Source organism: Lagopus muta, chromosome 1, assembly GCF_023343835.1.
Source record: "Lagopus muta isolate bLagMut1 chromosome 1, bLagMut1 primary, whole genome shotgun sequence".
NCBI classification, from domain to species: domain Eukaryota; kingdom Metazoa; phylum Chordata; class Aves; order Galliformes; family Phasianidae; genus Lagopus; species Lagopus muta.
In genome coordinates this window covers 115027990-115052844 of record NC_064433.1, presented here as the reverse complement: position 1 = coordinate 115052844, position 24855 = coordinate 115027990, and the positions used below count along the sequence as shown (strand labels likewise).

Here is a 24855-nt window from a genome sequence, read left to right as displayed (position 1 = left end):
TAATGAGCAAGACAAAAACTTTAAAAAAAAAAACTAAAAATCAGAAATTCAAGAAGTAATTTTTAACCTTTTTAATAAGTAGTGATATCTACAAATTCAGAAAATGTTCAAAAGCTACAGTCTCTGATCTTGCTGCAAACCTTCAGATTTTTGATTTTTTATTTTATTTTGGAGGACTGGTTGTGTGTACTCCGAATTTACACATTTGTGGCCTGAGGAACTCATTCAATATGTAAGTCTCATGCAATCAACTTTCTGCTTAGTGGCATAGCAGAATAGAGACAAGTCTATTAATGAAGAGATATAGCTCAGTAATCACATTCAGCCAGTTTGTATCACACTTGTATGATAGTATTTAGTGCAATGATAATACCCAGCCTTTTCCAAATCTACATCCACTGAATTCTAAGTAGAGGAAAATTGCACGTTGTGTCTTTGCAATTGTATAGATGTAAGACATGATGACTTGCCAAAGACGTCACAACATACCACTCAGTGAGAAGATTGGAATTTATTAGTTCCCAGTTTGCAGTTACATTTCAGAAAACAATATTTTATTTTATTTTAAAACTTGGCCTAACCCACTATGTGAAAGATATAATAAGACAGTTACAATCTGGTAAAAGGGTACAAGTTATCAAGATACAAAAATAGTCATGTGAACCAGTGGGCAGCATAGCAGCAAGTGATGATTTGTGTAGGCAAGGAAAGACTCTAGAGGAATCCCTGCAGATCACCCTGCTCTAAGGGAAGATTTGCAGGTCCCACATGATCAAGTATCCTGGTTGAGAGCTGTATGTACACTTATTTTTCTTCTATTTCCTTTTTAGTCATGTTTATAACAAGGCTTTGAGAAACTGCCTTAGGATGTGAAACTTCCTTGAAAACACGAACATGTTCTACCTACCTACCTGCCTGCTGGGCTTGGCAGATAACACTGGCAATCTAAGTGGGTCATTGACTTTGTTAGAAGTATTTGCTTCTCCATCAGACCTAGGAATTTAGTAATTTTTGCATCCCTCCACCTGGAAGGCTGAAGATATTTAATCAGTACTTTTTCCTCTGAAATGAATGGAAAGAATCTTATTTGTGTGTGAGAGATTTTGATTCCATCTGCCTTGGCCTTCTACAATTTCATTTTGAAGAGTCAATATTACAAATACATGGCATGCTTGTAAGTGTGTAGGTATCGCCTGTGCATAAGTGCTATAATTGCTTTACAATGTACAATAAAAAGAAGTCCCATATTTAAGCACACAACATTTCCCCTCTCTCAGCCCTCAGCATTTCTAGATGTTGTTCATGGCTCTGAATTCACTCCTTTAACACATCTTTAAGAATTCATTTAGAAAGAGGTTGAGGAAGGTGTCTGATAATTATCACTGCTTCTCACAAAATCGTTGCATTTCCCATGAAGAATCTGTTGAATCTGAAGTTAGAACTGGCGTCATCACAGTGTATGATAACTCGATGATTAAGAGAGCAATTCAAACTGCCCATACAAGATGACATTTCACCAACCACAAAATATTCTCTTTTTGCTAATTACAACTAGCAGGTTCTTAGCAAGCCAGTGTTTTTAATTAGAGCTTATACAATAAGAATTTGTTTTGATTAAAAAAAAAAAAAAAGTTTAGAAGTTAGGCAGTGCCCTCTCCTGGACAGAGGTTCCCAAAGCAGAAGTTTACAAAGCGTCCCAGATGTTGCCTATTAGCAAAAATGTGCACAAACCAGCATGTTAATCTGCTGTATGCATTTGTTTGTTGCAAGAAAGTACATGTACTTCCTCACACTTCAGTCTACTTAAAAGGAGTCTGTGCAACAAAAACTATTTCTAGTTAAAATAGCAAAGACCTTTGGGTTAATTTAGTTTGAACTCATCAAGCTAGAGTTGACAGTGCAAATTTATCACAAGAAACAGCAGTAACATTTAGCAATGTTTATTCCAGTTTTTACAAAAATCAACTCAAATTTTCAGAAATAAGGATGATGGAGAAATACTTAATTGAAGCTCACTTTTTAGGTGTCATTTAACATGTCTTTATGGTTCTCTTTCAAGGTCAAAGCAATGGAGCTATGCTGAAAAGCTCCAAAGTGACTTTTCCTATTTATCCTTTCTTGACTGTTTTAATAAATGAATGAATTTAAGTTTCATCTAACAACTCCAATCTCATGACTCTTGACTTCAGTCTGTTAAAATTAAATAAATAATAATAACAAACTTAACAAAGATCCAGATTAAGCAGAACATTCTTAAGATTTTACAGCATCTCACCACAAAGATGATAGATATGGATTTCCCCAGTAGTTCATTTAAAACTTGCATTTAAATCCCTTCAGAGGTGAACTATTAAACTGTAATAATCCAGCATTTACAGGAAAATTTAAATTAATGGCATAAAAAGCATAGCCACTCAATACCCACTTAGTCATACCCACTCAATGAGCATTTACAGTTCTCAGCACATTCCTATGATTTTTTCAGCATGGAAAACACAGAGGAAAATAGTTGTTTGGTGTAAATTGTAAATGATACGTACAAAACGGCTGGCAGGTTGTTTTGTACACTAGCTTAAACACAAAACAAAGTAGCTATTGTATTTATTTACTTTAATTTTAACCACTTTCTAAAAATCTGCAGACTTCTCACAAATAGACTGCCCATATAGAACAGCCAAACTACATTCTAAACTGTTTTTCTTCTGACTGTTCACTTCAAAGGTGTGCTTCTACTGAGAAATGAAGCCTTAGCATACATGTGGGAATGGCCCTGGAGTAGGGATCAAGATCTGCATGTAATATTGCTCTTCAGGAAATCTTTATTCATTACATACATGCACCTACAGCTGTAAGCATCTCTGCTCTAGCAAGTAAGCTCCCCTGCCTTCTGCTAAGAGCTGTAAGCTCAAGAGTACAGACCTCCTCATTAATGGTCACAGCTGGTCATTAGATGATCACTGAATCTTTCTTGATGACCTACTAATGAACTTCCCACTGGCTTTGTGTGAAGATTGGTCAAAGTAGACTGTATAGGTAATTTATAGCTGAACACCTGGCATGTTAATGGCCTTTGCTCAGCAACTGTAATTTACACAGTGCTATTAAGAGGCAGTACATCCTTCCCAATCTATTTCTCAGGTGAAATATTTCATGTTGAAAGGAAACTTTGGATTTTGTGTTTAAAAAGGTGTTCAAATATTTTATTTAGGGGGAAAAGTTCTTTAAGAATTTAAGAAAGTCTATTATCTTACAGAGGTTGTTTGGTTGTTTTTATTGTTTTGTTGTTTTGTTTTGTTTTGTTTTGTTTTACATTTCTCCCCTCAATATATATATGCTTTTTAAGAGAAATAAAAAAAAAAAATGCAACATATGTATGTTAGTATTTGCCTGTTTGTCTTAGAGGCCTCCACAGTGTATAAAGCAGCTTAGTGGGTGCCTATTAGCTGCAAGAGCCCAGAGAGATTTGATGGTTCAGAACCCATGGTGCCTAATCTCTGTGAATGCTGGATAAATTGTCCAGAAGCCACAGTTCCAACAGCTGTCATCTTACCAGCTCCTAAGAGCCAAAAATTTTCAGCCATACCCTGATTTGGTAGGAAAGCTGCAGAAAAAAACCCAAGAAGTGGCAGTGATGAGTTAGCGCTCTTCCTTCTGACAGTGGTGTCAGCATAGGGGTTATCCATTTATCACAGAACCTTGCTATGATCTGTGATTACTAGGCATTTCACAGCCTTGAACATATGCTAGACTGGATGACTGTAGCCAATGTATTCATAATCCCTCATGGTTTTGTTTTTTTCATTTCCACATATCTGTGTGTTACAGTTAGTTTATATATATTGTGCATTCGCTCCGAGAAAGCAAGTTTGCATCTACTCAAATGTCCTGGGAACAGTCAGGAAGTTTATCACATCCCATTTTTCATGCCCTTGACTCTCATTAATTGGTGTGATAATGACCATCTCATTCCCTGCAAATGGCTTCAGAATCGCCAAAATCTCTCCAGTGAGATCTATCTTTCAGATGGCACTTTCTGAGCTCTCCCTGTATAGTGATCAACAAGGACATGGGTTTCTAGGAAGGTGTACTGACCATTCAGGAGGTGATGTTGTAAGAAGATGATTTTGCAAAGAACAGTCCTGTGCGCTACTCCAAGGAGCACAGAAAATATATTTAGAGTTTTTGCCCTCTCTTCAAAGATCTTTAGCTTATTTTCTCTTTGCTCTGAATGACATGAAATTGTCTCCTTAACCAGAGATGCAGGTTCAAAATTTTGATTATGAGTGAGACCTTCTCCTATTTTCAAGTACTGGTATACTCCTGTCTCTTTAGTAGACATTGCTGACAAATGACATATTGTTGTATCAACTGTAGGTAAGCTTTATTAAAATGATTAAAAGCAGCTCAATTTCTAATGCGATTCTGCACCGTTTGTGGCGTGGAAATGAGAATTCAAGCCTGTTAGAGGAGTCAGATTCTTTCATTGAAAATCATAAATCATTTCAGATAAGACATATTTAATAATTACTCATCTTCCTGTTATACAGCATCCTGAATTTGTTTCCATATTAAAAAAAAAAAAAAAAGTTCAAAAATTTTAAGAGATTTGAGAAAGCATACAAAGTTGAATCCTGTTCTTATGCAACATTTAAACTCAATTTTATTGTCTTTATTTTTAGCAAATACAATGAAAATCATCTGCAAGTAAAGTAGATATGTTTGGACATTTCCAGCAGTGATTGCAAGTTGAGGGTGTTTACAGATGTACATTGTTTAAAACAGCTACTGATTCAAATATGAATCTTTTTTGTAAATTCTGAAATAACATATTTTTCTTCTTTCTTTTTAACAGGGGGTTCTGCTAATCTGACCTGCCGAGCTTTCTTTGGATATAGTGGAGATGTCAGTCCTTTAATCTACTGGATGAAAGGGGAGAAGTTTATTGAAGATTTGGACGATAGTCGAGTCTGGGAAAGTGATATCAGGTAAAAAAAATATATATATATACATATATATAGTCTCTTAGTCAATGTCTTTTTTGACAGTTAATGTAGTAATTACTATAGATTAATTCAGGAACATTTGGGGTTTGGTCCCTTTTTTACAATGTTCACTTAAATTTTTTCAATTTCATTTGCAGAGAATGGAAAAATATAGCAAGACCTGATGCAAAGAGAGCTGCAAAAGCTCATTTAGTGTCATAATGACTTTTCCAAACTGTAGAAAACCAGTAGCACCAAGTTACTAAACATTACCATTAGTTACTGAAAAAAAATAAAGAAAAGTAAATATACCAAGAAAAGTAGGTCAAAATAAGTATTTTAAAATTCAAGTTCTTAAATAAATGCTGAAGTCTGACTTCTCTTTCTGAATATTTTGACTTTTCTTCTTCAAAGAAAGAACTGAGTTTCCTGGGATGTTATTTGGCCTGTGAGATCTAAACCTCCTGTTATGTGGGCTGGTTATAGCTGCTGAAATATTTGTTATAGAAAGAATCTGGTGATTCACGTCATGTACTTTTCCTGTTTCTAAAAGTGTTATCTCATTTGGATACTGAGAAAAAAAAATGGGTTTGTACAGTGAATAACATACTTGACATAGCTTCCCAACTCCAATATAATGTAATTACTTGGATCTAAAGAGATTCTGTTTTCATTTATAATTGTGTATGTGTATATGACTGTGTTTGTATATCATGGATAAACACAGAAATGTTGGAAAATCTAATGGTGTACTATCAAGGAAGTTAAATAATCACAGGTGTATTATATTCACAATAATTGTCTATAATAGAACTATGAGCTTATTTTTACCTGAACTCATACATGGGAGTTTATTACTTCATGAAAAGACAAACATCACTTTCTTTTTCAGCTTTGGCCTGGACTACTTCTGTTTAAAGGAAGAAACTTCCTTTACCAAATTCAAGAAGGCCACATAGATGTTCAGGGTCTTTTGTTTTTGTATATTGAGATATATTTCATCAGTGTACGTCAATTTTATTCTATACATTTCAAGATCAATGCACTAAATAGCACAAGACAGCTAGATTAGCTGCATTTCTTATGTAAAAATATTCATAAGCCTTTCAAGCAGACGTGGCATTTTGAAAGCTAACAAAAAAAGACAAAAAACCTCATTACCACTTTTTTCTTTTGTGGACTGAGGACCCAGAAGACTGGCTTCCACATATTTTGTCAGGTGTGAAGTAAGGGAGAAGCGTGTAGAAGTTTCTCATTTGCTTTTCCAGATTTCTAAAGCCGCTGTTAGGCTTGATAAGGGGGAAAGCAACAGGAAGACAAGTAGAAAGTTATGCTGGTCTTTGCTTTTCATTGTTGTCTGTATGAATGAGTGGCATCTGGCATTCTAGCTTATTTTACTGACTTACTTACAATACTAAATTTTATAATACATTGAAGTAATACACTTTTCAGTATACAATCTGTGTGTTGGTCAAGACTACTAGCATCACTCTAAACCTGAAAATAACTGTATTCACTTTTTCTGTTCTAACATTTCAAGACTCTACAAACTACTGATCAGGGTCTCCATCAGAGTGTGCAATAATGTGTTATCAGTGTGTGCATCATCGTGTTTAAATACAATTAACTGAAACTCTCATTAATATCTACAAAACTAAACCTCTTCCTTAGAAGTGAATGAGAAAAAGGCATGATATAATTTAATTAGGATTTCATAAAACCATAGCTAAATTTAAAGCCTGAGAGCTGAGAATTGTAAGTAGCACTATTATGTCATTGTTATCTATTCCTATACTGTGACACAAGCAGAAGAGCAGACATGATTTTTTTTTATTAGGGTTCTCAAGGAACATCTTGGGGAACAGGAAGTTTCTATCTCATTGATTCTCAATTCTGTGGAAGAAGGAGACCTCGGCAATTACTCATGCTATGTTGAGAATGGAAACGGACGCCGGCACGCCAGTATTCTCCTACATAAAAGGGGTAAATATACATCTTCTTCCCATTAAATGATACATTGTAGGGGGAACCTGACTGTGTGTGTAAAACTTCCTTTTGACAAAAATGTTAATTTTGTTTTCCTGAGATATTAATAGGTAATGATTGTTTTCCCTAGGCATTCATATAACTTTCAAAATAAAACAGAAAGGTTGCTGTTAATTCAGGCTGTCACTAGCATAAACACAATAACACCTTTTAATTATATTTCTTTCACGGATGCATTTAATAATTCATGAACTTTAAAACTAATGAAGACTAGTAGAGAAAAAAAATAGTAGGAAGTTAAAGTTAATAAAACCAGAATCATTTTCTCTAAGAAATAAAATCAAATATATATTAAAAAAAAAAGCCAGCGACAAATAAATTCTATTTCTATCAATGAAGACATATAATAGAATAATATACATAGCAATGTAGTCACCTCATAGAATCCCAGTGTGGTTGAGGTTGGAATGGGCCTCAGGTAACCTAACCCAACCCCTACCCAAGCAGAGTGCCCAGGACTATGCCTAAGTGTCTTCTGAAGATCTCCAGGAAGCACAGCCTCCCTGGGCAGCCTGTGCCAGGGCTCTGTTACCTGCACAGTAAACTTTCTAAAGTTCAGACAGAGTGTCCTGCATTCCAATTTGAGCCAATTGCCTCTTGTCCCGTCTCTGGACACCACTGAGAAGAGTCTGGCTCTGTCCTCTTTGCACCTTCCCTATCAGGTATTTATACATATTGCTGGTTCCGCTAAGCCTCATGTCCTCCAGGCTGAACAGTTCCAGCCTTTCCTCACAGGAGGGATGCTCCAGAGACCCTTCGTCATTTCCCTGGCTCTTTGCAGTGGATGCTCCAGTATATCTCTTGTACTTTTGATCCTAGAACTGGAACAGTTTCACTGAGTAGAAAGGAAAGATCACTTTGCCCCACCTGTTGACAGTACTTTGTGTAATACAGTCAAGAACACAATTAGCTATCTTTGCTGCAAGGGCACATTGCTACATCGTGTTCAGCCTGGTGCCCATCAGTACCTCCAAATTCTTTTTTCTTTAGATGTTTTCACACAAGGTGGCCCCCAGCTTGTACCAGTCCCCAGACTTGTTCCTCCAGTTTGCTGTCAACACATTTCTCCAGCCTCTCCTGCTCCCTCTGGATGGAAGCACAACCTTCTGACATATCAGTCACCCCTTCTAGTTTTTTGTCATCTGCAAACTTGCTGTGGAAACACTCTGTCCCCTTCACTTTTATCCTCAGAAAAGATGTCAAACAGGACTGGACCCAGTATTGACCCCTGTGGTATGCCACTAGTTACTGGTCTCTCACTAGACTTCGCACCAATTGACCCCTGTGCCTAGTCAGTTTTCAATCCTCTTCTCTGTCTGCAGTCCAGCCTGTCAGAGTACCTAGTAGTCTGACTGTGGATCCTTTCCTTATAACATGTGCATAGCACCAGTGTTTCTGAAGTGAAGACGGAAATACCTAAAGATCTTTCTAATTCTACTCACCGCTCACATTCCATGATGTCAGCCTGATGTCCACAGAGATCTTGTATGAAGATAATTACAGAGAGGTGGAGGGTCTCTCACAAAGCAAGGTTCCTAGATTCTATTTCTTCACTTTACTTACCATAAGGTGCTTCACATGCCTAGGCTTGATGCATCACACATCATCCTACTGGTTTAAGACAGCAAGGAGTGTCCATACTTTGCTTTCATTACCGTGGCTTTTTTAGACTGTACAGGTAAGCACACTAGGTTCATACTATGGTATTGAAATAGTTATGGCATCTCAATTTATATCACAGCAATGATGTCTTCTTTACTTCTAACCCTGCAACATGCAAAATCTGTCAGAGTTTAACAGGAAGCCACAACCCACGATGGTGTGATTCGTTTGTTTAAGCAGATGGACTTTTCTGTACCCCCAGTGAACTGAAAAGAAATAATTCATGGCTATTTTTATGAACTTTTCTCAATGATTCTCAGGAGATGTGGGTGTAATTACTAGATGTTCCACTTAGATAGGCATTTGGCATATTTTCTCAGATGGACTGAAATGGAAAATTAACTTAAGTAATTGGAACTTTAAAGTATACCAGTTGGTGGCCACAGACACCTATTTCAGAGCAAAAATCTAAAAGTAAATAAAACAGAAACCCACTCAGATCAAATGTGTTGTCCTTCTTTAATAGCAAAGTGATTACATGAAGTGCTGAAGACAGAATTTTAAGGCTTTAATTACTTTAAAACCAATAATTAACTAACTGACACGTATTAAGTGATTTGTTGATGTTTAGTTCCTATTTTCCCTTCCATATAAGCAATAACACCAAGACTGACATGGCACATAACCCATTTTTGTTATGTGACCGCCAGCTTTTAAATCTATCTAAATCTAAAGTGTGCATGCATAAATTTTGCAAGGGTCCTACTTTCCTTCATTCCCCTTTCAGAGAAATCAGTATGTGAAACTCATTACAGTATGTGGCCTCATGATGACATACTGAAGAGGAAGTAATCTCAATATTTAATTGCCCTTTTAAATAGTAAAATGTAAAAATAGCAAAAGCTCTTCAAAAAGATTAAGTAAGGATAAATCTGAAATTGTGATTTAGAATCAAAATCTGTTGTGCCCATAAAAAACAAAAGACACCTGTTATAAGCCTTCAATATAATTTGTATGTTGACAACTGTTTTGGTGAAATGATAAATTAACCATGACAGACAGAAATGCAAGCTCGTCTCTCAGGTTTCCTCGGAAGAGGAGCTTTGTACTGCTTGCTTAGTCTCCTGCATATCACCATGACAACACTTTGTTTTAGGTTTCCTGTTTAGATCCACATTTAGTCTCTGCTAGGAATGATTTAGCTTTTTATTAATTTCTGATTATTTACTCACCTAGAACAATAGAGGCCTGAAATAAGGCAAACTGGCTTTCTAAACAGCAAGTTATTAGTTTTGCATGGTTTTCTAGTTATAGATCTTGCTTTTTTTTTTTTTTTTTTTTTTTTTTTAAACCAGTGTAAGAAAACAGAAATGCTAAATCTCAAATGTTCACTATTTACCTGAAGAAAATTTTATAGTCACTCATATATCATATGTGGCACATTATCACTCAGATCAATAGGAGCAAGAAAGCAGGAAGCTTTGTAACTGAACAAAGAGTGATCTTGTGAAAAGAGATATTTAGGGCTAAATTCTGCAGTGGGTACTCGGGTTCCAAATTTAAGCCTTTCAACTGCCTTTCTGCCTTTTATTTTGCCACAAATACAACTGTAACATCTTGCACCTGGGTAATGGCTGTACAAGTACCATCAGTATATGTTGGGAGATGTACGGGTAGAGCACAGCCCTGCAGAAAAGGACCAGGGGGTGATGATGGATGGCAAGCTGAACATGAGCCAGCAAGTTGCCCTCACAGCCCAGAAAGCCAACCATATCCTGGTCTGCATCAAAAGAAGCACAGCCATTAGGTTGAGGGAGGTGATCCTGCCCCTCTACTCTGCACTGGTGAGGTCTCACCTGGAGTACTGCAGCCAGATGTAGAGTTCTCAGTGCAGGAGAGACACAGACTTGGTGGAGCATGTTCAGAGGAGGGCCACAAATTGAACAAAGGGATGGAACAACTCTCCTATGAGGACAAGCTGAGAGAGCTGAGGCTGTTCAGCCCGGAGATGAGAAGGTCCTGAGGAGACCTGAAGCTGCTTTTCAGTATCTAAGGGGGGGCTGTAAGAAAGAAGGGGGCAGACTCTTGAGCAGAGTCTGTTGCAATAGCTCTGAGCAACCTGATCTAGCTGTGGTATCCCTGTTCATTGCAGGGAAGTTGGACTGGATGGCTTTTAAGGGTCCCTTCCAACTCAAACAATTCTGTGATTCTCTACAACCTTGAAATTCCAGCTTGAGCTTTTGAATATGCCTACAATTACACATCCTGAAAGGGCAAGTGATTGAAAGTCTAAATCCCCGGGAACGTCCTGCTTGAATCCTTCTTACCATTCATGCCAGTCAGTCCAACAGGGAGCCATTCACCTAACACACAAGCTCATGGTGTTCCCTTCACACACCAGCACCCAGAGCATGCAGCCAAGTGAGGGGGCTTCTACTTTCTCCCTGATTCAACCCTGGAATAAAAATTCTGAGCCTCTCATGTTCTAAGAAAAAGCTCATAGAGAGGTGCAGGAAAATCTACCCCAGGTTAGGAATCTGGCCCCAGAGGAGATCTGGGCTCCCTGAGCCCAGGTACTGGCACTCTGCATCTCTGGCTGTGTAACCCTGGTTTTCTCCTGATCTTCTATTACATTCTGACTGCCACAGGATAAAACCTATGATCAATGTTTTTGTGCAGCTGGCTAATCAGTTTTAGACACTGGACTTTCTTCAAATTCTGTGCATAGGGAGCATTTAACGTAGAGCCGGAGGAGAGGAAGCAGAGCATTTTAAGCGTAGTAATGTCAATAGAGAAGGACCAACACCCAAGAGATCTAACTTTCATTCTCTTTCTGCAACTGCTGACCAAATTTCTTCCTATCAACTTTATAGTAATCAAGTTATTTTCTATTTTTTGTGAGCAGAAAAATCCACTTGTTGAGATCCAAGACTGATTTTATTACTTTGTGATGATAGCTATCATGGAGCATTTACAGGTCAATCTTCAACAAGGTAGAGAAAACTAGCAGAAATTAATTTTGAGAATAATACTGACAGCTTCTAAGTGCAAATTTATTAATGACAGACCACATACTGCAAGTGATGTAAGGAGTGAATCATAGGTCTATGTCTCTCCTATAGTGAGGACTCCACCTCTGGAGTACTGTGGAGATGTGTAACCATTGCTACAGGAGAAACATAGACCTGTTGGAGTGCATCCAGAGGGGGATCACACAAATAATCCAATGGATGGAGCACTTCTCATGAGACTGAGAGAACTGGGGCTGTTCAGCCTAGAGCAGAGAAGGCTCCAAGATGATACGGTAGTGGCCTTTCAGTATCTAAATGGAGGCTGCAAGAAAAAGAAAAGGGGACAGACTCTTTAGCAGAGGCTGTTGTGTTATGAGAGGGGGAAATGGTTTCAAACTAAAAGAGTGGAGATTTAAGTTGGATACAAGGAAAAAATATTTTACAATGAGGGTGGCAAGACACTGGAATAAATTGCTCAAAGATGTGGTTGATGCCCTGTCCCCAGAGACTTTGAAGATGAAGCTGAATGAGTCCCTGGGCAACATGATCTAGCTGTGGCGTCCCTGTTCATTGCAGGGGAGTTGGACTAGATGACCTTTAAAGGTCCCTTCCAACTCTAAGGATACTATGATTCTGTGATACACTGTAATTCTATTTTTTCACAGGCTTTTAATTCAAGAAGACAAACCCTCACGTAACAAATAAAAATGTAATGCATAATGAGAAAGAATGTTCTTCCACAGTATTATATCTTACAAAGTATGACTTTTATGCTGGATGAAATCCCTTCTGGTCTCATTTAATTATAAATTCAGCTGGAAATCCAGATTATTGTTTTATTTTGTGATTACTTTTTTGAAAAATTTTGTTTGCATACTTGAAACTCAAATTCTGAAGCAAAAATAATCTCAAATTCTATATTATCATAATGTTTATTTTAGTTATATTTTTAGAAGCTAAATAATATACTTAAATTTCTCTTGGAATAGCTAACAAACGTGGGAACAGGTAATATATCTTATGTGATTTTGTCAGTATCTTCTTATCTTTCTTCTCTTTTTCTCAGTGCAATTTTCAGTGCTGTTTTGGGTTTATTTTCCTCTGTCATTGAGTATCTATGACGTTCTTTCATTGAGCAGTTGAGTAACTCAGGGATGGTTAAAGCAGCTTTTTACTTTTTTTCAATGGAAACAAAGAATTTAAACAAAATAAATTGTTACAAGGAAGAGATCTGTTCTGTTTGAATTTGCCCATGAAAATACATGTTTGAAATGGAAGCAAGTTATGCTCATAGAAACATGGCATTAGTGTTTCCTTTATAATTTAATAGCAAATTCAGAATAGTAGGAAACTCTGACTTTTCTTCCTCCAGCTGTTAATGGTAATGGAATTGTTGACAAGCACATTAAATTACTGTGTCATTCACAACGTAGTGTAAATTTGTGTTATGAATTAAGATCTTGAATAATGTAAATTTTTGATCTCATGAGCATTTCAGTCATTAGATACAGTTTCTCACAGTAGTAGTCATGTGTGACAATTAAAAGAACCAGCTCTTCCGACCTCTGTGAAGAAGCCTTGTGTTACAGTTCCCTTTGCCATAATGCTTCATGGTGCTTCTGAAATTTCTGAATGGCTCATATCACATGAGATACAAGAGAAAGGAGTTTCATATTGCAGCTTCTGTTAATTGCCTTTAATTACTTGAAAATATCAAGCAGGAATTTTAAGAGCACAACTCTTAAGTCTCAGTGGAATCAAAACTACTCTGAAACTCAGATCCACGTGGTTTGTTAAGACCTCACACACATGTATCTTCCAGCATATAATGCATTCAGCTTTTACTCTGCACAGCAGGAAAAGCTCTTATGAGCTCCTCTCTGTTTCAGAATTGAAAGCAAAATTTGATTTGATCTGATGGGAATTGATTTCCTCCCCTACGGCCATTGAAGAAACCTACAGGATGTCTTCTACTGAGCAGTACAAAGATACAGTCGCTCAAGAAGTTCGTGATGCTGGGCCAAAAGTGTAAAACATCCTGCCTACTTTCCTCAAGCCTAACCAAAAATGACTGCTCTTTTTACAGTATCTCATCTAAAATCAGTAAATTAGCAAAGTGCTCTTGAATGGTATTGGACAGATAGTATTCATAGAACTCTTCATCAGCAAGGTTTTTCTCATCCTTTTAAAACTGAAGTAAGACTTCTCCAGTGAAAAGATTAGCCAGATTACCAAGCATGTGCCTAAATCCAGTTCTTCTCTGAAGAACTGTCAAGCAAGTTGGTTGTTTAAGATATTCCTTTTTAAAACAGCTTTTGTTCCACTTTTGAGATATGTTCTTTTTATGTAATGTCTATATATATAACTTCAATTCTAACCTTGATTAACAAGGAAGAAAATATTTTAAAGTAAAATGTCACAGATTGCTTTATAAGCCACGCAGATGTAAATTATTCATTAATGCTATCCTTAGGAAGAAATGTAAACAGCATGTTTTATGATTTTGCATCCTTAGAACTTGGTACTCTATTTTCTTCACATTTTAGCACCTCCAAGTGCTTCTTACATTCATTTCTTTCAGCAGATCTAAAAGAAGTAATGGTGTGGGATGTTTGATTTCTGTATGGCAATAAGCAAATAAAAGCTGTCCTAATCAGTAATGTTTAAGTCATACACAATTTGCGTACTTGGTAAGCTAACTAGACATTATTTCAATTCAGCATCACAATGATTTTTTTTTCCTTCAGTTTGAAGTATAAACTGCCTTTAAAATGCAGTGTTCTGTATATAAATCTAGTGTACTTCAATGGCATTGCAGCATCTATGTCTTTTCCGATCTTGTCTTTCCTTAGAATAACATACTCAAGACTGTAATTATTCTTCTGTTGAGAACATGTATCCCACACTTCTCAGAAGGAATAAAAATGTCAATGCTAGGAATATAATAACCATTATCATACATGATTTTCTGTATTTTGGTAGCACTGAGAAATTCAATGGAACCGCAGCTTGGATATGCTGCCTCTTGTACCAGTGAATGGGTTGACAAGATTCCAATCTTGGATTGGTACTAATACATACATACATATATGAATAGGGAGTATATAGAATCACAGAATTGCTCAGGGTGGAAAAGACATTAAAGATCATCAAGTCCAACCACAACCTAACCACACCACCCTAACAACCCTCCGCTAAATCATGTCCCTGAGTACCATGTCCAAACGGTTTTTAAGCACAGTCAGGGATGGTGACTCAATCACCTCCCTGGGGAGCCTATTCCAGTGCTTATATTATATTTTGATCTAGTAAATAGGGTGAGATAACTCAGTATTTCTAACAGATAAAATGAAGCTACTGCACTGAAAAACATTAAAAGAAAAAAACACAAAACTGCCTGTAACTTAAATTACCCATCTTAAGTGAACTCTGCAGACATCTACTGTCCTGTGTGACCCTTTGCTGGCAGTAAGTGTATGCTTTTTGTTAAGAGATGGTTTCATGATCAAGCTAACGAACACTTCATGTCTGCTACTCCAAATCTATGGGCTTCAGAAGTGTTATTGTCCTACATTTGTCAGTTGGTTACTTGCAACATTATCCATAAAGCAATCTTCCTTAAATACAAACAGATTTATTTGGTACTTTGAAACAAATGAAGAAAAATCTCAAAATGTAGGGAGTTGAATATATATATATATATAATAATACAAATGCATGTATATATGTACATTAAAAAAAAGAAAAAACAGCATACTTCTCCATTCTCAAACTGTGAGTATGGTTTCTTTCTTCGTCATATCTGCCTACTGTTTACTGCTGATGTGTGAAATGAGATTCAGATGAATCAGCTGGCCTTCTCCTTCCTTTATTGGAAACACACCTCTGCAGTCAAAACTACATCTTATGATGCATCTCTCCAGGTTACCAGTATCTGCCTTTTTTCCATTCTCTCATAGAAAACAATAGCTGAGAGTTTTAGAAATCATCATCTTTTACTGCTCCCCTTCCTAATTATATGCATTATCTCAATGTTTACTTAATAATTGAAGTCTTGGAACCTATATCTAGATAAATTGAAGATTGAATCTAAGCAAGCATTTAGCTTTATAAGTGAAATTGTCCAAGACAAGCAGAGAAGGAAAATGAGTCTAGGCACAAAGTTACAAAGATTTAAGTGTGGGATAACCTGAAGCTCTGTGAATAGTCCCATTGACTTCAGAAGGATTACTTATAGTCTGTGAAGTTAAGCAATCTGCATGACTGCAAAATTGAAACCTTAGATAGACTGTAATTGGATTTTGAAAAAGCTTCAGAAATTGAATACACAGCTATAAATCACGCATCCTCTAAGAGTTATAAATCACCCAAAAGGATGCTTGAAATATAATTATTTTTCTTAGTAGCTCAGCTGTATACAAACTAATGAATAGAATAAGATTAATTTTAAATTATCACAGATCATTAAATGTAAGGTCTCTGAAGCACATTGTATAAGTCACAATATATGAATATTGAAGGCACCCTTTTATTTACTTTCTTGTAAACTAAGATAAGTACATTACACATGTGACAGAGAGAAGGGAAGCTTATAAAAAATTAAGTTCAGGTGAAGATCAAAGATATGCTTGATAATTAGGATAGGATCAGTATAAAATGAGTACGTTTATTTCCACTGCATCATGCAGATGTTTAGAGAGGACATACTTTATTTTAATTAGCTGTTTCTTTCTTTGGCTTTCCAGGCCAAAGACTCCTGATAAGGAAAAAAAATTGTAGCCATTGGTCAAATTGCTTGTAACAAATCTCATTTTAAATTGAAGCTATTTATTCAGAAACCAATCTACGACTGCAGCAGTAATCAATGTGTTTTCCCTTGGAGTAGAACTGTTTCCGTGCTACCAGAGGACTGTTGTTAATTGTCTGTAACTAAATGATTGCTGTGCTTCTGAACATAGCTCCTTGGTGCTCACTCGTTTGTTGTGTTTAACAGAATGCTTGTCCCCCTAAGAGTTGGCCAAGTAATTTTCCTCTACTACTTTCTACATTCAGTCTTGGCTCCTTAAGGAGGGCAAGGTCTGTAATTTGAACAACGTAACACAGAGGTTAAATGGGTTTTAAAAGGTTTGCTCTTTTTGTCTCTCCCCTCTGATGTGGTATTGTGCCACAGAAGAGGCACAGAAGAAACTGAACCTTTTTAGCATCCATCCACTACGAGAAACCTACGTTTAAGCAGGAAAAGCAGATCTAAGGCAGTGCAGTGCCTGCTGTAGCAGTCATACTTAAATTGCAAAGCTAAAGACAGAATAAGGCAGCACCAAAAAAAAACATATTATTACAAAGGCAGCCTCACACTCTGTCCTTGCTATGACATGTTTACTACGCTCTTGCTCTCATGCACATCACTGTCACAAGGCACCATTCAGGAATAACCTCTCCCAGGAGGGAGTCCAGGTACTCCTTCCCACTTCACACAAGGAAATCCAAGACACAGGAAGGTGAAATGATGGCAGCCATCCGAGGGGCCAACACTAATGGCTGGACTGAGCCTGCTGCTTCTGACACCTTCAATTCCGAGTAGCATACAGTGATGCTCTTCAAAAAAATCCTGACGTATACAGCTAGCTTCCCTGTACAGTTTAGCAACCTGGGGAAACACTAGCTCAAGGCTTGAAAGCACACAGTTGCATGCAGCACTGTGCCCAGGCTAATCTGCGCTGCTCTTCACAGCGCCATGCAGATGGGGCTGTACCAGCTTTGGGCCTTTAGGGGCTGGCTTAGGCATTGGCACAGTGGGATGTAAGAATACAGCAGACTGCTGGGCTAATTACTGTGTCTCTGCCTCAGGGCCTGATAAACATCACTCGAGACAGAGGGAGAGGACGTGCTGATAAACAAAGCTCAGCATGGATGAAAATACCAGCTTTCTGTGCACAAAGGGTATAGCAAGAAACTGACTTTGCAAACGAATCTGTTTAAGAAAGACCCTTCTTATCCTTCTTGTGCTCATCAATGACTATGGTGGCGGCAGATAGAAAGGAAATTTCTAGAAACTTTTTAGGGTGAATTGAGAAGTTTGTTTCATGCTTGCTTATCTAGCAAATTTAGGGTAGGCTCATCTGTGTTCAGGTTATCAAAGAAAATATACCAGAATAGTCTTGAATTATTTTATGGGTAAAAAAGCACCTGGGAGTGCCTCTCTTATAGCAAAACTGGTGCGGTCCATTTATTTGATTTCATGCACAGGGTTAGAGAATGAGTAACTACTTGCAGTTATTTTTTCATCTAATCTCAAAATCATTAATTTAGCAAAAACTTCTGTTTTCCAGCTGTAAAGTTTCCCCTCTCTTTTAGTGAGTCATAACAGCAGGCACATAAATAGAGTATTTGGTACCTAGCAACCCAACACATTAAAAACCCTTTCTCCTAGTCCCTACTGAACAGCTGCAACACCTGTAGTACAAAATGATAAACAGGCTATAGTAAGCCCTGAGTAATTTCCATTTCTATTGATATTGTAAAATACTGTATTATTTGTCTGTGCAAACAATTTTTTTGTTGGCTGTTTTTAATAACATTCCCCTCTCTGGACCAGCAGACTATTAAAAATTATTTAACACAAAGAAGTTTCCAGCACAGTTTTGGAAAGAATGACACAGGACATAAATACTCTTTTATTTTATTTTATTACACTTTTAGAGTCTTCTAGAGAGCAATGAAATCTTCTTACAGTCACTTCAAAATAATAAAAAAGTGTGTGATTCTCAATAGATGTAGTCAAAATAAATGGAATTCTCACATTTTTCTATAAGCTTTTATTTCTCTAATTGAATCATATTGTGTCAAGTCTACATAACCACTAAATAAATAAATAAATAAATAAATAAGAATTAAACCTGTTAGTTGGTTACATCAGGGCTATAGTGCTTTGTTCAGACAGATGCTGCCCACTGGAAGAGGATGGTGTGAAAGCAACATGGAGCTGAGCTGAAGCAAAACTGTATGACTTGGATTTCCAAGATTTGATTTCTTGGCATTCCTTAGCACTGAGCAGTGTTGGAAAAATATTGTAAGATTGTAAGGTTGTAAGAGATGCCATTTATTACTTAGTTCAAATTACAACACTGTTAACAACATTCCCACACTTTTTGTTTGTTGCCAGTTGTCAGTTTCCTATTGATAACCAAAGTAAAAACAAAATGGATGTCATGAAGCTGTTTAAGTTTCCTTGAGCATGCCATGGTTTAGACGGGAAGAACTGAAGGTGATGCATTACTTATTCCCTGATAAGTGACTCTACTGAAGAGGTTACTGTTAGATGTGGCTACATTTGACCAGAGTCCTCATCCTTAGGAACAGAGCTACATGGCATGATCTCAGTCATGTCAATCTCCAGCCCAGAGTGCAGCAAAGGGACCGGGGGTGCCCATGTTCTGAATGATGATGTCAGAACTGACAAATTGGGATGATTTGAAATGGCTAAACGTAAACCAACCCTACTTGTGGAAAGAGAAGAGAATAAAGATGAGTTGCAGATCATTGGGAAACTGTGTCAAAGCTTTTAGCAGATATCTGAGATGTGTGGTTTTGGATTTCCTAGGATAATTTATCTTCACATCCCTCAAGCTGTTTTTCTCTTTGCTTTCTGTTTATTTGTTTGCTTGTTTTTCCTTTGGGAAAAAGAAAAAAAAAATCCCTAGTTTGATCTTAGCCAGTAGACTGAAATTCATCCAAAACCTGAGCTTTTTCTTATTTATGTGTGGAGTAAGGGAGGGGATATGTTTTCATTATGCCGTGCCCTCCCCACTCCCCCCCAAAAAAAGAAATTCACTTCTGCTTTCACTGTAAATGGCACGTCAATGTTTATGTTCATAAAATGAATTGTAGTGTATCTGCAGGGAGAGAGATGGACGAGGGTTATCAAATCTCTCTTGTATGTATGCATACTCGCATACATATTCCAGCATCTGTTGTTTTACATAAGAGCAGTTTAGATACTGCACCAAAGGAAAAATTATGTTAATAAAGAAAACACATTCCTAGGTATTTTTTTTCACAGGATCTTCAAATTTAAAAATAAAATAAAATAAAATAAAATAAAATAAAATAAAATAAAATAAAATATCACTCATTTTATATTAGTAATTAACCTAAATATGAAGTCTGCTGTTAATCTTTTCTGTTTTGGAATGTGGCTATTATTGTATTTTGTAATTCTTTGCAGAGCTGATGTATACAGTTGAGCTTGCTGGTGGGCTTGGTGCTATTCTGCTGCTGCTTGTTTGTTTAGTGACTATCTACAAGTGTTACAAGATAGAGATTATGCTCTTCTACAGGAATCATTTTGGAGCTGAAGAACTAGATGGAGGTAAGGCAGCTTTTCAGTATGTTTCTTACCTTCTAAATATGCCTATTTCTCTCCATTAAGACCCAAATTTAATTTCAGTTCAAGATGCGTTAACAACTGCAATTTTTATTTCCCACTGCATTAGGCACTGACTTTAATACACATTCCTCATACAGCACATTAGCAGCAATGACTATTCAGCTGGTGTTTGTGCTGCCTTCTGGCTCTCAAGGTGACATGTGTGTCTTTTAGATCCATGCTTCCATGCTCCCAACACCACATGAAAGTTACCAACACTGAGGCTTTCAAGGCTGCTCCCTTTTGTCAGTGCTGAAAGCCAGCTTCACCGCCTCTTAAGCATGGAAGTGTCCTCAGTAATTGTATTTCCCTGATAGGCAGAGGTTGAACAGAATACCGCTTGTTTAAATGGATCAGTTGCAATAAAATGTGCTGAGTGTTTGGGAGCACACCCAACAGTCCATTTTCCTGAGTTCATTTACTTAATCACTTGGAGATTGGCTAATGGTCATTAATGCTGTTTTGTGGTTCAAGGAAAGCCAGCTTTAACAAAAGTAGTCTGCAGTGTATGCTCTGGACTGTGTCAAATGTATACATGTGTTTTCTTTTCTTCTGTTTTTAAGAAACAAAGAAGGTCTTCTCTGCCCACTAATAAAACTGCTGCTGGACAGCAAACCCAGTTGAGCTTCAGGTTCTGATTAATTAGATTTGGTTTCTTGGGTCAGAGTTCTTGATGTTTTGTGCTACCGCTACGTCTTTGATGACAGAACCTTCCTTTTTACTGAAATACTGCTGAAAGTTATATTACAGTTCAAGGTAATAGCCTGTAGATAGCATCTATATGTGACATACTTTAAGAAATAGATACTGCACTGGCCAGATCTGTCACTGATACAGGATGAGAGTGGCAGCAAAATTAAAGGTCTCTGTGTAAGGGAAAGCCTTCCATATTAAGATCACTGGGGAATGACCCATTTTTGCCTCCAATCTAAAAATGCATGAGAATTCAAAATAGAAAATGCTCAGAACAACAAAATGCTGTAGAACATTAGAACATTTTGTATCCTACCAGACTGACGAAAAGGATGTATATTAGTGCAACTCAGTGGGGAAAAAATAATCACAACAGGTTACTTATTTTACAGAAGAGGAAACTGTGGCCCATGACTATGATTCATGAAGTATTTTGACAGACTCTACTTTTTTTCAGAAACCAAGATCCTCCCTCATTCAAAATGCAACCCACAGTTCATAGAAGCATGCTTACTTGCATGTATGAATTCAATAATAATCATATCATATGATGAAAGAAGAAATATCTGGTTTAGTAATTATTTAAATAGTTGCAATTTAGTGTTTTCTCTCTGTTGCAGTAATTCTTACTTTTACAGCTGTCAATTATTGTTACTTCAAATCTCTCCAATTAATTTGCAGTTACTCTTAGCAAGTGTTACAAACCTGTCTCTCTCCTCTTACCCTTTACATCAGTGCCCTAGGGATGGAAATGCTTTAATCATCCATTTTATGTAACAAAATTATAGTTTTTAAACTGTACTGTTCTGGAATACAAGAGAAAGAAAAATAACATCAGTTTGTTTTACTGAGCCAATTTAATTTAATTTACAGGATAAAGCTTAGATTCTCCTTACATGTTCAATGCTGATGCATTGTTTGAATGCTTAATTGAAGTAACACACCAGGAGGAATACTACTTGCAGATTCTCATAACAGAATACTGCAGCTTCTACCGTACTCAGTATAGTATGTATACTAGCAACGTGGATAAAACCTACTGTGAGAACGAAGATACTGCAGCTGTACTTCTGCTCTGTCTCTCTCACCTGTGCTCTTGCAGAATTAAGAAGATGGAGAGAAAATGCCCCACAGGAGGCCAAACCACGGATTGTGTGGAGATAAATTGCAGACATAAATTCAGGTCCTTTCCCTTGGCTTCGCCTCTTACTGACAGACACAAAATGCTGAACTGTAAAATCTTTTTCTGACCCGAACTCCTGCAGCGCCACAGCCAAGCGCCTACATGCTATTCATCATTTACATCATGCGCTGGCATACTTCAGGATAGCACATAGATAAGCAAACATCAAAATGGCACAGGCTTTTTGTGTTCACTGTGGTGTATCCAGAGAGAATTTGAAACACTGTAGAAGTGATGTCCAATTGAAATTTTCCTTTAAAAATTGTTATCAAATGCAGTGCTTCATTTCTAAACAAGGCTTTCAGGATGTTGAATCTCATCACAGTTCCTCTTTCTTTTCCTTAGAAACTAGTTTTTCTCATGCATATTTCTGTGGGAGGCATGGGCAAATTCTGAGAAATAGTTGAAAACAAAGTATTTAACCATCGAAACTGAATTTATTACTTTCTCTGAGAGTGATGGAGAGTAAACAAGCATTCTCAGATACCGATTCCTCATTTCCCTAACTTGCATCCTGGAATTTCCCATTTTCTCTCATCTCAGTGACTCTGTTTTCCTCTTTTTCTCTCTCCAGCAAACACTTCAGCTCAGCCTTGTCTTCTGGGAAAGCCCTCTTTTTTCCCTCAGTTAACTCCCTTTTCTACTGAAGTAAAACATACTCAAATAAACACTGTGTTCTGGAGTTTGGTTAGTGGACTTCATTACTAATGTCTGACATATCTCCCTGGAAAATGGAGCACTGGGAAAGTTCTCTGACCTATGGCAAAGCAACTTTCCCACATGAAATTGCTTGGCATGGACTTGCCTCTCAGAGAGACAGCTCATCCCTATCAGTGAAGTAGTCTGAAACCCCCAAAGCTGTTTGACCAGCAAATCAATTTAAGATCTGACAGAATACATAATGAAGATGATACCCTGTTCAATAATACTCTGAAAACAACAAAATTTTCAGAAATAGGTGTTCAGTGGGAACTTCTGAGGGCTGGTCATTGTTAAATGGCAGGCAGGCATCCTTTCTCAGTTTAAGACTCTAAATTTAGAAGTTTATTTTAAAAAGTCTTTTCTGTAAAATGTACTTCAAGTATTAGCATATTATATTGAAAACTGCTTCAAGAAGTGATGAATTCTTATGTTTTATTGTACATAGAGCCCTTACATTACAGTTTTATACCACATTCATCCTCTGATATTTTAGCTGTTATTATTTTCGTATTTTTTTTTCCATGGATCTACTCTGCTGCCTTTCTCATTTTCAAATGAACTTAATAAACTAAGTGTTATATTTTAAGTAAGAGTGAAGAGAAAAAAAAATGCAAGAAAATGTTTGTTATTACTCTGGATCAAGATACACCCTAACTTCTCACACTCTCTGATCTTAAAAGCTTTTTTATATCAGAGGAGATATAGCACTGTATAGAAATCCTCTCTTTGTTTATGAGAGACATGAAACCCAGGCCTCCTAATATCTATGGAAATTTTCCCAGGGTTTTACCCAGGACAACTTCCTCCTTTGAGAGATTGTTTCTGCCCATGAAATCATGCAGGGATCAGTCTCGAACCAGGACAGCCACCAAGACAAGCAGCAAGGGGAGAAGGGGAGAAAAGGGGCTCAGACCAGAAGCACCCTTTCTGATGCTGCCTTAAAGTGTCTAGGAGACTCCAATTCACCAAAATTTCTATTTTGAAATTTTTCTTGCTATTTCAAGACATGAGAGTTTTCAGTGGATGTTCAGACATCCAAATTCTAGCCTTAAGGTATATTGAGAATAAATCCAGAAGGTTAAGAAGTTAGGCTGAAAACTACTTGACATGGTCAGATGGGCAAAATTACTCAAAATCATGAATTTATATGCGTGTTTATATTTCAGGTTCCAATTTCAGAGAAAAGAGCACACAACACATTTATGAGTAGAAAATGCCTGCAGGCACTGCACGCTGCCATTTTGGGATACATTAGTAACCACTTAAATTGATTGAAGTTTTTGTGTGAAGGAGTAAATAAGCATTATCATCAGAAAGAAGAAATTTTGCATGAAGAGGCTGACATTAAAATTGACAAGAACAGAATCGTTTAGAAATTAGAAAGAAGATTGAACAAATGTGCTGTGAACAGAGGTCTTTAATAAAAATTCATAAATGTTTCTTGTCATAATCATCTGACTAGAAGCCCAGTTTGAGGGTTACGAACAATAATAACAAAAATAAAAATATTCAGCCGATAACTAGAAAGACAGACCTTTGTCTGACAGTTGATTCAACAACCTTCAAAATGTCTCTCAGCGCCTTTAGTTCCCACAACTGTTCCTACAGTGTTGGACAGGGCTCTCTCTATGATGTCTTTCATGCTATTCTCAAATTTCCTTGCAAAGGAAACATTGGTGAACAGGGGGACTGAGGTCTCAGACTACACATGGCCAGGCTTGGTGGGTGGGAATCAAGGCCCTGGAGTTTCTCTGATTTCACTTTTTTTGTTTCCTTTTTTATTTTAATTTAATTTTTTTTAAAGTGTTCCTAAGATTGTTGAGAAGTGTCATTGCTAAGCTCTTTAAATTTAAGAAATCTTCCTTGGATTCAGTATATGACAGCTGTAGTGGTTGTTTCTGGGCTGAGAGTGATGCACTCTATTAAAAATGAGTTTTGTTGTTTTCTGAGAGGAAGCAAATCAATTCTCATTTAGGAAATTGATAAAATGGTTTCTGCCTTGAAATCTCTGTTGCATCTGGGACTCCTTAAGTAGTTGTGATTTTCATCTTTACCATTACATAGCAGCAAAAGACTTTCAGGGCTTACGGACCTATGGGATTGCCTAAAAAAATTCCTTATTCCCTGCACAAATTAAGATGAGGTAAAACACACTTCTCTGTGATTTCCTGTGTTTCACCCCAGTAAACTTCTTGTGAAGCCAAGAAAGAA

The 24855-nt window shown here is 37.0% G+C and overlaps 1 protein-coding gene across 6 annotated transcripts in view; it reads left to right on the top strand.

The window, feature by feature from the left end:
- The window catches only part of IL1RAPL1 (interleukin 1 receptor accessory protein like 1), a 694430-nt gene that overhangs the window by 646213 nt on the left and 23362 nt on the right, over positions 1 to 24855 (top strand). For all 6 annotated transcript variants that reach the window (XM_048929664.1, XM_048929665.1, XM_048929655.1 and 3 more), the window contains 3 exons: positions 4853 to 4985; positions 6820 to 6965; positions 19866 to 20009. In XM_048929664.1, the coding sequence (XP_048785621.1) occupies positions 4853 to 4985; positions 6820 to 6965; positions 19866 to 20009 (423 nt within the window). The remainder of the gene's footprint in view (positions 1 to 4852; positions 4986 to 6819; positions 6966 to 19865; positions 20010 to 24855) is intronic.